Consider the following 15,939-nt stretch of genomic DNA (forward strand, 5'->3'; position numbering starts at 1 on the left):
GTGGGAGCCTTTCCCAAGCAGGCGTGGCCCTGGTGTGTCAGTGGTGTCCTTGGGGCCCACGGGCTGCTCCCTGAGCACTGATGTCACCTGCAAGCACAAATGCTTGTCTTGGACCAGGGTGATGGGAGCAGAGCTGGTCATGGGGGTCATGGTGGCCAGTCTTTGGTCATGGAGCGAGCCTGGAGCTGGGGGGTCATGGGGACTCAATGCAGCATCCTCCAGCCCCTGCGACAGCCTTGCTGAGTGCAGCTGGCAGAAAATGCCACTTGGCCCCCATGGCTCTGGCACAGGCTTTGGGAGCTTAGCTTGAGCCCTTGTCCCCCTGGCTCCATCTATGCCAGATCCACCCTGGGCAGCTCCTTGCCTGCTGCCACCCTCCTGCCGCGCTGCCTGCGTGGCCCCCTTCTGCAGAGAGACACCCCGTGACGCCACTATCTTCAGTCTTTATTGGTATAAAAGCCTTCAACCTAAATTATATCAAAAATGGGGAGGTCTGGTTTCACAACAGGTGGCTCAAAATGGTCACAGAAGGGTCAGAAGTTAATGGCTGCAGTAAAAAGGTTCCCAGGAAATTCCCTTTCAGGAGAACAGTAACTCAAGTGAAAACTTCAGAGATAGAAGCCCTGCAGGGAAGCCAAGCCTGGCTTGGACCTGCCAAAGCCCCTGTCGAGACTCCCCCATGTGACTGTCCCCAGCCAGGGCGGGGCCCTGGGGCACGGTCCCAGTGCTGCAGCACCCCTCCTGCCCTGGCGAGCCTGGTGGGTGATGCCAGGAGCTCCTGGCCATGGCCCCGGCAGGGGAGGGGCAGGAGAAGCAGGACACATTCAGGTCGTCGGGAGAGAAGGCAGCAGCTCCCAGGGCGCAGGAGAGCCTGGACCAACTCGGGGCTGGCCTCAAAACCAGAGCTGGCGTCATCCCTGCTCCTGGTCTCCTCACAAAGCCCCCGGTTGATGGCTCTCCCTGGGCCAGCCGTGAGGCTACGAAGTCTGTTAAGGCACAACTCAAATATCTGTAAACACTGGTGCCCTCCCAGGGGAGGGTCTGGTGAGCGATTCAAGTAAGGGTGGAAGTGAGACAGCAGCTCCCCAGCTGTGCCACTCCAGTGCCAGAGCCAGCAACTCCTCGGCCGCAGTGGTGGGCAGAGCATCCTTGGTCACCTCCTGGCTGGGGGTGGCTTCAGGGCCACCTTGGAGGGGACACCCCTCTGACAGCCGGAGGCAGGTGTCAGCGGGGAGTGAGGGAGGGCTGGTCCTGGTGGCCGCTCGCCGTGGCACGGCACCTTGCTCTTTAGAGCCGGGAGAGGCTTGCTGGGCGGCTTCGGCTTCACCTGGCGGGGGGAGAGAAGAGACCCCAGTCCCTCACCTGGGCACCAAGAAGGGATCCGGAGGGGGACAGGGGGCAGAGAAAGCCCCTCCCCCCCCAGTCATCAGTCGCCTGGGCCACCCCATGGATGCACCCCATGGATGCACCCCACATGCCTGGGGCTGGTCAGGCCAGGGGACGCTGGGGGGGGATGTCTGAGAGTGGCCCCCCTGCGGGAAGGACAGGCTGCCGTGCCACGAGGCAGCGGTGGCTGTCAGGGGGGTGGCTACCTGTAGGGGCTGTCCTGGAGAGGTTGGAGATGTCACCTGGGGGACCGGTGCCAGCAGCTGCGAGGTCAGTGGGAAGGGGGGTGAGAGGCTGCCCTCCCTCCCGCTGGGCACCAGGGCCCTGTTCAGCTCCCTCACCTGTGGGGCCGGCCGGCAGGGCCCGAGGGGCCGGGTGTCCCGCCGGGCTGCCGTGCTGCTGAGCAGCTCGGGGTGGCCGATGTCCTGGCGGGACAGCTGGCGGCGGGCGGGTCGCGTCCGGCCGCCCTCCGGGAAGAGCGGGTTGGCGAGGCCGGCAGTGGGCCTGCTGGAGGGCCTCCTGTGGGGCACAGGGACAGTGTGGGGCTGAGCCAGGCACACCCCAGGGTTGGCCACGGCTCAACCCTGCTGTGGAGCAGAGGAGGGGGACATTACCCTTTCTGGAAGTGCCTTGTCCCCCTGCCTCTGAGGAGCATGACGCCGCTGCCGAGCAGGATGCCAGAGAGCGCCAGCACAGCCAGCACCGCTGCCACGACCACACTGCTGCTCCCTGCGGAGACCCGGCTGGCGTTGGGATGGGCACCCCCGCGCTGGGGCCACCCCATGGGAGTGGAGCAGCGCCTAGTGGTACCACGGCAGGGTGCCCACACCCTCCCCAGGCTCCCTCCCCAGCACACGCGTGTGGGGGTACCGAACCTGCCGTCATCTCTGAAATCTTCTGCTCGCAGTAGGGCGCTGCCCAGCCTGGCTCACAGTGACACTCCCGCTTGTGGTTGCACACCTGAGATGAAGGGAGAAGCCGTCAGGGTGGTGGATGTGTCACAGGGGCAGGGACCACTGCCCAGGCCCCACAGCTGCTCCAGGAGAGGCTGATCCCACAGCATACCCCATGGTTGTTGCATTTGGCTGAGCAGTTCTTGTTGCCATAGACCAGGAGGTTCTGGCAGCGCCCGGCGTAGCAGACCTGGGGGCAGGCAGGGGGGGTCTGAGGCTGCCCCAGGTCCCCACGGCCAGTGGTCACCCCCCCTCAGCCACCCCAGCACGGCAGCCAGCACGCTCACCATCTCCTCTCCGCACTTGGCGCCGGTGGGCACCAGCCTGAGCTTGGCCACCACCTCGTTGGCGTCATTGCTGGCGATGACTGCCTTGCACTTGAAGCGGCCGAAGAAGAGGGAGTAGGAGCCACCGCCGAGGACGGGGCTGGCGTTGTCGCTCAGGCACAGCAGCGTGCCACACTTCACATCCCTGCGGGAGAAGCGGCCATGAGCACCAGCGGCAGGGCTGGCACGGGGCTGAGGAGCATCGCACATGGACACCCCCGCACCCCCCTCCCCAGCTCCTTACTTGGGGCTGCAGGGCCGCTTCCCATACTCGGTGAGGCAGTGGAGGTGAAGGTGTTGCTCGCTGTTGTGCTTAAAGCAGACATCAGGAGCCACTTGGGCCTCTGCGGGACACACGGAAAGGGTCACACAGAGCCAGAGCCCACAGCAAGCCACCAGCGCCAGCACCAGTGGCCACACTTCTGGGTCAGCGGCCATAGCACCCCAGCTAGGGATGCAGGAGGGGACCACAGCCCAGCAATGCCCTGGCCCGAGGAGTCGGGGCTCCAGGCACATCACCCAGCACGTGGGGTGAGGAGGGTGGACAGGGTGGGGGAGCCACTACCTGCGCCCCAGAGCGTGCGGCACTGCTCGCCATGTGAGGGGCAAGCCCCATTGTAGCAGTAGCCGTTGCCGTTCTGGCAGGGGATGCCATTCTCCTGGAAGACGTCCTCCGGGCACTCAGCGCTGAGGCCGGTGCAGTGCTCGGGCAGGTCGCAGTCGTTCTTGCTGGCCCGGCAGAGCACACTGGCAGCCTTCACCTGCACAGAAAAGGGGATGTCGGCACTGCCTCAATACTCTTGCCTCCCCCGACTCACGCAGGCACCACAGCCTGGCAGCACCCTCGTCTTCGAAACATCTCCTGGCACCCCACAGATCCAGACACGGCAGCTTGTGCTGCTCTGGCACAAAGACATTTGCTATTGACTGAGCTGCTGCACAGGACGGAGACACCATCAGGCCTTGGACTGGATCTTCCCATAGTTAAGTCTCTGTGGGCAATACCTTGTGCTTTGGACTTGCCCCAGGGTGCTCTTCCAGCCCTGTCTCTTCACATCAAGGCATTTGTGAAGCCATTGTGCAGGAACCAAGGCCTGTAACCCTTAACTTTCTCTTGGATGAATGGAGCAGAAGAGTCAGGTTGGTTCCCTTAATCAGGAATGGGCCATGCCGATCTCTTCTGAACATTGCCCAGTTCCTCAACACCTTTCACCCAGCATCTAACCTAGCAGAGCCAGGGGACCAGAAAGAGAGGCTGCTTCACCTTCCCCACCGCTCCCCAGATGAGATGCTGACTCCATTATTGAGTGCATCGACTGGAGAGCATGATTCCCTGCCAAACCATCGGGTGGTGTTTGACTTGGGCAGGCTGCCACAGAGGTCCTTCAGGCTCTCCAGTGGGCTGTGGACACACCTTGCCTCTACTGGGAAGCTCTGGAGGATCTCGGGGGCAGGCCCGCACAAGTGCCAGCTCCCTTCCCTGCCAAGCTGGTCCCCCCACCAGCGGCAGTACCTTGCAGTCCTGGCAGCAGTCCCCCCGGGCGCACTCAGCTCCCTCTCTCAGCTGGCAAGTGGTGGCGTTGCAGCAGCGGTCGGAGCACTCCTGCGAGACAGGGAGGGACTGAAACCCTCACAAAAGCCCCCTGAAAGACCTTTTCCTTCCTTTCTGGGGGGACCCAGTTGACACATCACCAAGTGCCAACAGCAGTGTAGCCACGATGGGCTGAACCATGGGGCAAAAACCACAGCATCATCCCCGGTGTGAGCCATTCCTTCCGCTTCTTTACCCCCATTACCAACACCAAAGCAAAGGACCAGAGAAGATTTTTCAGAAGATGGGGCCTGACCTGGCCCCTGCTCTCTGGTAGCACCCTTCGCACATCTCCAGGAAGAAGAAGACAGGAGGGTCTCTGTGCTCTCTGCATCAGGGAAGCATCCCTTCAGATCCCAGGGCAGGGATGTGACCCAGGGATTTATCCCAGAGACATCACCTGGCCGTTTGTCTCAAATCTCCCCCACCACGCTGCAGGGATGGGACGCCAGGGATGAAGAAAAGCTGAGCACGCCTCTTGGAAGGACAGCATGCCATGATGTCCCCCTCCTCGGATCACCGCTTTGGAGGATATACTGGGGGGATGTCCATCTTTCTTAGGCATGCTCCTGCTAAAATCACAGTCAGCTACACGAAGCGGGGACACACATCCGAGTTAACAAATGTCCTCTGCAAGTAATTTTTTGGCAGAAGCGTCGGGAACATAAGGATGATGAGGCTTGCAAAGCACAATATCCAGGGAAGAGGCTTGCACAACCATTTCCAAGTCTGAATGGCAGGTCTCTGGTCCCTGCCACCCACACTCCTTCCCAGGCTCTCAGGGAGCATCCCTACCTCCGGCGTGCCGCAGTCGCACTGCTCTCCCCGCTCCACAAACTGGTTCCCGCACACCGGCCCCCCGTACAGCTCATCTGCCCTGGGGACGTTCAGCAGGCACCTGGTCCTGGGGTCCACGAGGAACTGCCACATGTCCTGCTCGCTGCAGCGGCTGAAGAGCTTGGGGTAAACCAAGCTGAAGGGGCAGAAAAACAGGCAGTCATGAGCAGAGATGAGAGCCCGAGGGCCCTCACAACCACCAGAACAGGGAGAAGTCGGAGGGCCGCCAACAGACTCAAGGGTACCAACAGACCTTTGGAGTGCAGCTTCAAGTGGAGTGTCCACCCACACCTGACCATCTCACTGGCTTCACCCCAACAGGACAGTGCTGGAGGACACCTTGAAATATTTGCTGCCCAGGGATATTCCCCTTTCACCTTCACTCACCCAACACTCGCCGCCATGACACATCCTCCATCAGATTTGGGGACAGGACAGCGGCAGCCAGCAATATCTTCATCATGAGACATCCCCAGGTTGTGCCCCATCTCATGAGCCATGGTGGACGCAGCGCCGATAGGATTCATGCTGTGGTCCTGTGGGGCAAGAAGTGCACCATGGTTCAAATGCTCTCCCCAGCATCTCCACCACGGGGCCCACTGCGGGGGCTCAGTGCCAGGTCTCACTGCTGTCTGCAATACTGCCATGCTGAGGTAAAGGAAGACAAAAGCTGGACTTGGTCCCATGGCCCCTGAAGACCTCCAGACTGGGATCTCAGGGGCCTAAGTGTGCTTAGATATAGTGGCTGCCCTGAAATGATGCTTTGTGGTGGTTTGGGACAGCTGCAGGTTCCACAGGCTGCTCCAGCAAAGGATGCCCTCCCTGGAGAGGGATGAGGAGCACAGCCAGGATGGCTCAGGAGCAATTGCAAACCAAGTCCCAGCCACCTGATAGGTGGTGGGAGCAGCCCTGTGTCCATGGAGCTGCTCTGGGAGCCTCTTCAGGGTTCAGGTCTATCAGAGCCCTCCATGGGCACCCAGCTGGGTTTCCACAGCTACCCCTCCCCTGTGGCCAAGACTTCTCTGGGGAACAGTCACTCAAGGGTCAGAGATGTTAGGGGCCAGATCCACCCCTAAGGCTGTGAAGTGGGAAAGCTGGAGACCTGCTCTGGAAAACACAGTGCAGGGAGCACAGACCGTGGGACCACTGCTGCCCTCCCAGTGCATGCCTGGGCAGGGGGACCCACCTGGTTGACGCCTCCCGAGTCCCTGGTGCACATCACAAGCTTCTTGGCGAGCCCTACGGTTGTGCCGTGGAAGTCTATGCCCCTGTGGGATTGAGATGCCACGGTGGCCATGTGGCCTGGGTGGCAGCAGGGCTGCAAGGATGGTGAGGTGGTGGCCCCCCCCATCCTTACGTGATCAGCTGGGCATTGTCATGTGGCTTCCTCCGCAGCAGCTCTGCCTCCCGCCAGTGGAGGAAGTTGTCCAGTGTCACCTCCGGGTTGGGACTGACCACGATTTTGTCCTTGTGGCTCCACACCTCCAAGCCGATCAAGGCCACCCGCAGGCGAAGAGGCTGATAAAGCTGGGGCAGAAGACAGACCAGAGGAAGTGCTTAGATTTGAGCTGCACAAGCAGAGGGAAGGTCTCACGTCCCCTGGGGAACCACAACCAAGCCCAGGACCCCACCTCACTGCACAATATCAGCTCTGTCACTCCCTCAATAAATAACACAAGCTGGGGTGACCTCGTGGACAGGATTAACCCTGGGACCTCTGGGCTCCCCCTTGGCCAGTGAAGGCTGGGATGTTGCTCCCACACTGCCGACCAAAGAGTGAGGCTGAAGCAAAACAAGCAGAAACCCCGTCTTGGTGCACCGCATCCATCACCCTCCCCTCGTTAGCACCCACTCCAGTTTGAGAGTAGCTGTGGGACATGTCTCCCCCCTTCCCTTATGAGAGAGCTGGGAGGCAGCTGTCCCACGCTCCTGAGGACACAGGGCTGAGCTGCTTTTCGTGTCCACTTTGCACACCCTGTTGGCCAAGGGAGTTGGCCACTGTGCGGCAGCCCACCTGCAGGCTTGAGATCGGCTCCAGCTCCACCACCCTACCCATGCCAATCTCTCCTCTGCTGCATTCATGCCTGTGCTGGCACTGCGGGGCACATGTCGGAGCCGGGAGGGCATATCCAGACCCCTGGGCTCACCTTGTCAACGTGGTTCACGATTTCCTTCATGCGGTTCTGCACCGTGCGCAAGTCCTTGTGTTTCCTGAACTACGGGAAGGACACAGAAAAATTTCCAGGCTGGCTCCACCTCCTCGCTGCAGTGGATGACAGCGAAAACGTAGGCACCAGCTTGCCTCCCACCCTGCTTACCTCCTCATTGTCCACGACCAGGACCAGCTCCACATATCGGGGACCTTTGTGTAACGGAGCTGATTTCTGGAAGGGAAGAGGAAAGTGAGCGCACAGAGGGGCTCAGCTCTGCAGCTTGCTGAGCCCTGCAGTTGACCCTCCTGTGGGATATGTTGGATCCTGGGGCATCTTCCAATGTTATTCAAGGCTAGGTATGTCTTCTAGCTCTGTTTTCTGATGTTACTCTGCTGGGTGTTTCAGACATCTTCCAACATACAAGGAAAAACCCAAGCCTGCTACTGGGATAAGGCATGAGATAGGCTCTGCAGGCATCACGGAGCTCATGGGGTAAGAGGATGCTCCTGCTATTGGTACAGGATCTGAGGACTTGCTCCCACCAGGAGCTAGGCCACAGGGAACAACCCGTGTTTGGGTACCCAGCCAACAATGTGTGGGAGAGGAGCATCTCCAAGAGATGCAGTATGGCCTCGCTCCTCTCCTGGACTTCACAGGACTTAGGCTCTTGCAAATTCAGCTACAGGAAGGAGAAGCAATGCAATCCTTAACCCAGCGGTAGAGCTTCATGGCTGCAGGAATTTTCGGTTCATGGTCATATTCTAGGGTGGCACCGGACTCTCGGCACGTGCCACGCTTCCCCCGCAGATGAGCTGCTCTGTACACTGCGTGCCAGCCGGCCACATCCTCCTCCAGGGGCTCCAGCAAGAAGGTGGTCTCATTCACTTGGAAGAACCCACTGCCAAGAGAGAGGGCAGGCATCAGAGAGGGGAGATATCTGCCAGGACACGGACAAACCCTACACACACCCCCACAAGTGCCTGTGATACAAAATATAGCTGTCAAATCCCACCTAGGAAACCACCCTACCCCTTCACAGCTCCATGGAGAGCTTGGATGAGCCACAAGCCACTAGCAGGACACGACAGTCAGGTCCTTCTGACCACGTGCATGAAAACCACACTCAATGCAAAGTCCCAAGCAGCCCTTGGGTGGTGCGTGAAGGCCCACACCGCTGTGCAGAGGTACGGGATGTAGGAGCTCACAGCAACGCAAGGGACTGGATGCCTCTTCCCTGCAACCTCGCCTGGCCCAAGAGCACATCAAGAAGGTGCTGCAGGATGGAGCTGACCCAGGGCATGCTGGCCCGTGGGGAGCCGTAGGAAACATGCCCACAGTATTTGCTTTTGGAGGCTGCAGAAGGACTGTAAGGGAGGCTGGACACTGGCTGCTGGGCTGGGAGGGAGCAGACCATGGCATGGCATCTGCGGCTGTACTTTGGGCAGCAGAAATGTCCCAGGGTTCAGCAGGGAGAACTGCCTAGTGCTGCCAGGCCAGGTTTAACAGAGCATTTCTGCGGAGCAGCTCTAGCTCTAGCCTTCAAGATGCTTTCTGTGCCCTGTCTGTACTGTCCTTGTCTTCTGTAGTGCCCTTGCACATCTTGTCCTCTACTATACAAGGCTATCAAATGTCAAATGTGCAAGCCAAGGTCTCCGCAGACATAGCCCCTGCCTCCAAATTGAGGAGATGGCTGCCATGCAGCTCCAGCAGGTATTTATCCTCAAACGGATCCCCGGGTGCTCTAGGGATCACCTGTCCTCCTCACATATCCCCCTGCAAGGGATCCCTTCCTCTCTGGCTCACTCTGGTGAAAGAAAGAGAAAAGCAGAGTGCGAATCTTCCGTGTCAAACTGAGCAACCTCGCATGGACCTGGTGGCTTGGGTTACCCTGCAAGGATGCTTTCTGCTGTTAAATGAAGGTGGACCCAAGGCAGCTTTTGAGAAAGGAACACCAGCATGGCCAGCAGCTGGTGGGTAGAGGGAGACACAGCTGGTCTGTATGTCTTTATCAGCACTTTTCTTTTGGAAAGGCACTCAGCCATCAGCTCTGGGAGCTCGGCGTGGCCCAGAGGATATGCTGGCTGCCTGCATCGCCATGAGCACACCTTTGTGCCGCTGCCTGCAGCACTCAGGGTGAGTTTGGTCCAGTCTGCCCTGGGAAGAGAGGACCGATCCAGGACAAGCTGTGAGTTGCTGTCCAGGGAGGGCACTCCTGCCCAGACCTCCTGTCATGCTCAGGTTTCCAGTCTCATCCTGTGCCATCAGTCAATCCCCTCAAAACAGCAGCCTTAGCTGCAAAATGCTGGATGCTTTTCCTGCCGGGCGCCGAGCCAGGGCAGTCAGCACTCCTGCCGCCAGCAGGAAAAGGGATGTCTTCTTCTCTTCCTTGGGGGAAAGCTGAGCTCTCCCTCCATCGGCACAGCTCCGGCTGGCCCGGGCTTGGTTACACCAGCTCACCGTGACACGGCACCACGTCCACCAGGAGCAGCACCATGGTGTGCACCGAGGCCAGGCTCGGTGCTGTCCTCTGGCCAGCCACAGTGCCCCGGGGGAGTCAGAGGTCCTACCTGAGCCCGTTGCAGGTGCTGATGCTCGCTGCTGAATCGGCATATCCTCGCACGTGGCCCTGATAAAAGCAGTGATCCTGCGGCCGAGAGAGAGGAGAGGTGTAAAGGGGGTCTGCACCAGCTGTCGGCATGGTGGGACCCTGCAGGAGTGGGGAAACTGCTGTCCCAGGAGCCAGCCCTGTACCTGAACATCTGGCTTCTCCGTGATCTCCGTGCCGTCGGCTGAGTAGTGTGTCTCAGTGTAGTGCTGTCCCAGCAGCTCCCTGCAGGTTGGGGAAGGGGCATCAGCAGTGACCCCGGTTTTGGGGAGAGGATGGAAAGCTTTGGGGATGAGGTTGGTCAGGTTGGGTACAGTGGGCCCATGATCTCCCTGGGCGGGTTTGGCAAGAAGGGAAAAAAAATGCAGTATTTTGCTAGCAAGGGTCTGGACTGAGGTCTTAGATCACCGGTGCAGTGACACCAGACCTTGGAGAACTGATGTTCACGGCAGGGGTGGGAAGTGATCCTCCCCTGGCCATCCCGCCATGCACACCCGCACTCACTTGTTCTTCTCCAGCCGCAGGAGGTAGTCCCTGCCTTCGGCACGGACGCTGTAGAGGACGTGGTCTGGGTAGATGCTCTGCATGAAAGACAGACATCACAGACTCACCATCACCAGGAGCAAGAGCTACAGAAGAGAGGACTTCTGGGCTCCTGCACTGCCCAGAAAGGGGATGGGGTCTGCATGCACCCCACTGGAAGGCAGCTGCAGGACAGGGAGCCTGGCTCACCCTGAAGGCATCCAGCAAAGACACAGGAAATCAGAAGAGAAGAAAGCAAGCATGTGGGCAATAACATAAATCCCTGGCACATCCTGAGATAAAGAACAGGTCACCAGCAATGAAACAGAGTCAGCAAAATCTGGTTTCCCGTGCCTGACACATGGCTGCAGATGGCCATGCCAGAAACTGAGGTTTCCTACTCATCAATCACAGATCTCCTTTTTTGGAGACTGAGCTCAGCACTTACTCACAGGCTGAACCACAAAGATCCCGGTACCCAAAGGCTCTCATCATCAGAGACTTCCTTATCTCTGACCGATCTAACATGCAACATCATGGCTAGAGAATAACCTTCTCCTCGTTCTTGCCTGCTGCTGAGAGTAGATTTTAGTATCACCATGTGCCAGATCCCCCAGGCACCACCCTAGTGCTGGTGGAAGGCACCTCAAGGCATCTCAAATCCAACCTCCAGTCACTACGGCTGGGTCAGGATGGCTGCAGCTCAGCCCAGCCGAGCCCTGAACCCCCAGGATGGAGCCATCCCTCCAGAAGAAGTGTTTCCCTCTGGGATGTCTTGTGATCTCCACCTGCAGACGTTGGACCACAGACCTCCAGAGGTCCCATCCCACCGCAGCCACTGAGAGAAATGAGCATCCCTTGCACGGTGCCCCATATCAGGCTGCATCCTCGGCACCATGGACCTCCTCAGCCACCACCGCAGCACAGAAACCTCTCCTGAGGGCACATCCTCAGCTCTTATGGGATCCCGGGGTGGAGAGTTGAGCAAAAGACAAATCAAGTGTCTCCTGCAGGACCAGCATTCCTCCCAGATGAGGTGTGCAGCCTCTCCCTGGGGAGGATGACAGCACCTGCTGTCATACCACGGCTCAGTGCCCCCAGGGGGATGATCTGCAACCTGGCGGGAGCTGGGGCTGAGTGGAAAGTCCTGCTGACTCAGAGCCAGCAGGGCCAGGTGAGAGGGTTTGCTCGTCACTCGGTCACCCTCAGTTCTACCCAGTTTATATTCCCAATCTGAAGCGGCAGGCTGCCGGCCACAAAACATCCTCTCCGCATGCCAAACAGGTTGCCACAAGCCGGCCAGGCAGCCCCGGCTGCAGGCAGGCACACCTTTGGCCTGTGAGCACACTCACTGGTCGCCAGCACATTCTTCTCTTATGAACAGTGTCTCCCGCCTGAGGTGGCCCTCCCGTCCCGTATCCGCCAACAAAGCGATGCTTTGTTATTGTTGGCAGTGCTGGAGCCAGAAGAGGTCTTAAGAAATGGCAGGAAAGCACTTGGAAGGGGTTGGTGGGTCAGGGACCAGCTCTTGGAGACAACCGCAGGGCAAGTTTAAAAATAAAAAAAGTCCTGATAAAGCTTCTCTGAACCACCCCCTTCCTTATTAGCATGGTCTTTGCAAGGGCTCCAGATGGGAAGGCTTTGAAAGCGCAGGCAGCTCAGCGCTGCCCCTGCCCGAGCCCTGCTAACCTCAGGACCATGACCGTGCTGAGCAAGCAAAGCAAGCTGTGCCCACAGCACACAGAGAGGAGGGATTTCTTCCAGCTGGCCTTACTAAGAGACCCAGAGAGCTTGCAGAGAACCGGGACGTGATGCTACCCTCCCACCCCAGCACAGAATATTTCTTCTCTGGGTGGGAAGAGGTGGCTGGTCTCGCTAGGACAGTAGGGATGGGGCTCATTGCACCATGCCATGTGTCAGAGGAGCTGCAGCACAAGAGAGGAGGAAAAGAAGGCAGGTCGCTGGGCCACCACTGTCCCTTGCTCCTGCTCCACCTGGCCCCACCGCTCACTCTGCAGTGTCCTGCTGCTTCCTGCAGAGCCCTAGGCTGGGACAGCCTCTTTGCCTCAACTGATGCCTCTTTGCCTCAGCTGGCTCCGGGACACAGTGGGGGGATCAGCAGGGCTGCGCGAGCACAGGTGCGCTGAGGGAGAAGCCGGCAGCTTGCAACACCAGGTCTTACACAGGCAGGAAACCATCCTCCCGTTTCAATACAGCTCTTTGAAATGCTGGAGCATGGGGATGAGAGATGTCATTTCTGCAGTCAAGAGCACGTAACTATAAATCCTTCTGAAGGCCCTTCTCGCTCTTTTTTGGGTCCCTATCCACGAAGAACCCAGGTTTGCCACATGCCCTGTCATGGCCCTGCTAAGAAGACCATGGCCTGTGGGAAGGCTGGCATCCCAGGAGATCCTGTGTTGCAGGACCCAGGTCTCCACCCTGTCTGCAGGGCTGAGCATTTTGATTTAAGCAAAGCCAGAAGGGAGCTGGTCTGCTTCCAACCTCAGCTCACAGATGCTCTGCTGGACCAGCCCCATGTGTCCCAACTGCTCTGACCCAGGAACCAGCTCCTGGCTCATGCACATCCCAGCCAGAGACTGCTATGGCAAAGCCACAGGAGGGACTGGCACAGAAAATGTCCATCCAGCTACCTGTCCCCACTTCAAAGAGGGGCTTGGTGGTGGTCAAGCCTTGCTGAGAACCTCTTCCCCACCAAGATGGGCAAGAGAACCTCTGCTGAGAACCATTTCCTCACCAAGGGAGAGCAAATTCAACTTTTGTCCAAGAGAAGGAAAATGCCTTGAAAGGCAGGAGACCGCATACCCTCAACACAGCAGGTTGGGGAGATCCAAGGACTGTCCAATCCAAAACCGACTCCAGTTGCCACCCGGTAGACACCACACCCACGACTGTCCCGAAGTACACAGCTCAAGGCAGATGCCTTCTCCCATGCCTTGGAAAGCAGAAGGATGCTGAGATGGGTGAGCTCCCCTTTCCGGGGGGACCGGTGCAGAGCCGCCTGGCGCGCCCTGCACAGATGGTGTCTCTAAATAGCCTGGGGAATGTTTATCTCATGGACAAGTTTAGGTTTCTAGAGCAGGGAAAACAGATGCTTTCAGGGAGTGTTTCTGAAGCTAGTTTATCAGAAGGGGTTTGAATCACAGATGAACGTGCTGTATGAAGCGTTTACTAGGAAATAAATGTCCCCAGCCCTTCCATCTCACCAGGTGCTAAAGTTGGTGCTTTTCAGTCCTAGAGAACGAATCCACGTATTTGGCTGAATTTCACTTTGAGGCAATGAGGAAAGCATCTTTGAGGTCAAGGCCATCATCCTATGGACGTCAACCCCGAGCACTCAAAACCCCTGAGTCAAACCCCATTCCTTCCCTCAAATTACAAGGTTTCCCAAGAAAAATAACACTGGCTTGCTTTCATGTGGATTTCTGCAACTTTCTGATTCTTATTTCCCCTGTCCCAAAGGACAAAAAAACCCAACTTCAGCAAACACAGCAAGAAAAGTGCTTACAGCTCAACGAGAATTTGCAAATCCCTCCTTAAGCAAAGACCAGATGTCACAAGATCACTGCAAGGCTGCAAGAGGTGGCACCACTGGGTAATGTCTCCAAAGAAAGCGTTGGAGAACGCAGCACCCCCCCTCCAAGAGTCCACCCTGCTATCTGCTGTTCCTATTTTGACCCAAAACAGTCCAGGAAAGCTGATCTGATCAAATACTTCAAGATCTCCACCCTCTGGGGTGGAGGCAACACAAGAAAATGTGCACCAGGTCATTCTTCTAGCACAGGGCCAACGGGGTCCAGCTCCGAGCCCAGTGGTGGGCCAAGGGTCTCTGCTGGCTGCAACACCCCCCACCCGGCCTCCCTGCAAAGCAGCGAGGACGGCTGTGCCGAGCTGGTGCTGGGAGGTGACACTACTCACCGGTGGCACAGGAAGGTCCCTCTTTCCCCGAGGCACCAGCACCCTGCGCGGTATCACCGTCTCGTACTTCTCGACATGGGTGAGCTGCTCCTCCAGCCTGGCAGTGGTGCCTGGGAAAAGTGAAAGGGTTTTCAGCCAGGATGCCCAGAAACAACCACGTCGGGGGATAACGGAAGGGGACAGCGTGAAGGCGCAGGAAGGAGCCAGAACAGCAAGTCCTGAAATACCTGCTGGGAACGCAGCGCCCTGATGAGCTCCAGGGATGCTCCAGCCCCCGACCCAGCCCCGGCACCCACAGAGCGCTCAGCATCACCCATGGGCAAGCGGGCCCCTTCAAGGCTGGAAAACCCTACTGAGCCCCTGGTGTGTAAATAAAGACAGAGGGTTTTTTCAGCCTCCCATCTTGATGCCAGTCTGTGACTTGGTGTCTGGCAGCTGCCAGGGGCTGTGTTTTGGAGAATGGCCCGTGTCTGGGCGGGCTCAGCCCTCCTCCCATCCTTTTTTTTTTTGTTATCAGCCTTTTCAGCAATGAACCCTCAACCGTGCCTGTGCTCCCGGGGTTAGACGGGGCCAGCGGAGCCCGCGGCGAGGCAGCGGCAGAGCAAACCTCTCCGTCTGCGGGTGCCTGGCGGCCCTCGCCCACGGCGCCCGAGCGGGAGCCAGGAGCCTCATCACCACCCCCTCGGCCGGCTGAGTCACTGGTCCCCCCCCCCAGCACGCCGCAGGCTGGCGGTGACAAATTTCCTCTCGCTCCCTCGCCGGAGCCTCCTCGCCGGGTGCCTTTACATAACGGCGGGCGCCCCGTCTGCGCGGGGGGCGCTGGGGCGCGGCGCGGGGGTCACCGAAAGCGCCGCTCCCCGCGGGGGAGGCAGACCTGCTCCTCACACCCCCTGCTCCACCCTGCGCCCTCGGGGCAGCTCGGGGAGGTGACGCCGGCGATGCCACCTGATCCCCTGGTGACCCCAGGGTGGACCAGCCGACACTTGAGCTGTGACCCGTCCCCAAAAGCCCCAAAAGCCCCGCTCCAGCCCTGCGCATCCCTCCCGTGCCGCTTCCCACGCGTCCCCTTCATTCCCGCAGGGAAAAGTATCCCGCCCCCAGCCCACCCCCCTGCCTCCAGCCCTGCCCCAGAGCAGAAGACCCCCCCCACCCCCCGGGGAGCCGGGCTCTTGCCCTGCACCCCAAAAACTTCACGCCCGTCCCGTCGGTGCGCACGGCCGCCCGCCCCCCCCCCGCTCACCGTGGAGCAGCAGCAGCGGGAGCAGCGGGAGCAGCGGGAGCAGGAGCCGGCGGAGCAGCAGGAGCGGCCGGGCCATGGCTCGGAGGTGCCCGCGGGGCCCGGCCCCACGCTCCGCCGCCACACGCCGCGCCGCGCCGGCAGCCCCCGCCCGCCGTGAGTCACCGCCGCCGCGGGACCGGACGGCACCGGCAGGGGCGGGACCGGGCGGCGATGGGGCCGCCCCCGGCGGGGGGCTCCGTGCGGAGCGGGGCTGGCGGCGGGCGGGGAGGGTCCGTGGGGCGGCGGGGTTGGCTGCGGGGCACTGCGGGGGGTTTGGGAGAATCAGAGGGCGCGCGTGTGGCATCGGGGAGGGGGGGGGTCCGAGGGGCATTGGGGTACGGAGCGGCTGTC

General features: G+C 59.6%; 1 protein-coding gene across 1 annotated transcript; it reads right to left on the minus strand.

Moving 5' to 3' along the window:
* Positions 1 to 518: 518 nt before the first annotated feature.
* Positions 519 to 15,667, minus strand: ADAM8 (ADAM metallopeptidase domain 8). The gene is made up of 22 exons (XM_074875696.1): positions 15,550 to 15,667; positions 14,310 to 14,419; positions 10,356 to 10,432; positions 9,998 to 10,076; positions 9,814 to 9,890; positions 7,958 to 8,144; positions 7,412 to 7,477; positions 7,241 to 7,309; positions 6,451 to 6,620; positions 6,280 to 6,361; positions 5,481 to 5,629; positions 5,052 to 5,229; positions 4,179 to 4,268; positions 3,231 to 3,426; positions 2,910 to 3,009; positions 2,627 to 2,810; positions 2,452 to 2,529; positions 2,262 to 2,346; positions 2,001 to 2,115; positions 1,728 to 1,905; positions 1,593 to 1,649; positions 519 to 1,327 (listed from the first exon to the last, which is right to left on the minus strand). The coding sequence occupies exons 1-22, from the start codon at positions 15,623 to 15,625 to the stop codon at positions 1,154 to 1,156; spliced, it is 2,577 nt and encodes an 858-aa protein (XP_074731797.1). The 5' UTR covers positions 15,626 to 15,667; the 3' UTR covers positions 519 to 1,153.
* Positions 15,668 to 15,939: the final 272 nt, after the last annotated feature.

This window comes from Strix uralensis, chromosome 7 (assembly GCF_047716275.1).
Source record: "Strix uralensis isolate ZFMK-TIS-50842 chromosome 7, bStrUra1, whole genome shotgun sequence".
NCBI classification, from domain to species: Eukaryota; Metazoa; Chordata; class Aves; order Strigiformes; family Strigidae; genus Strix; species Strix uralensis.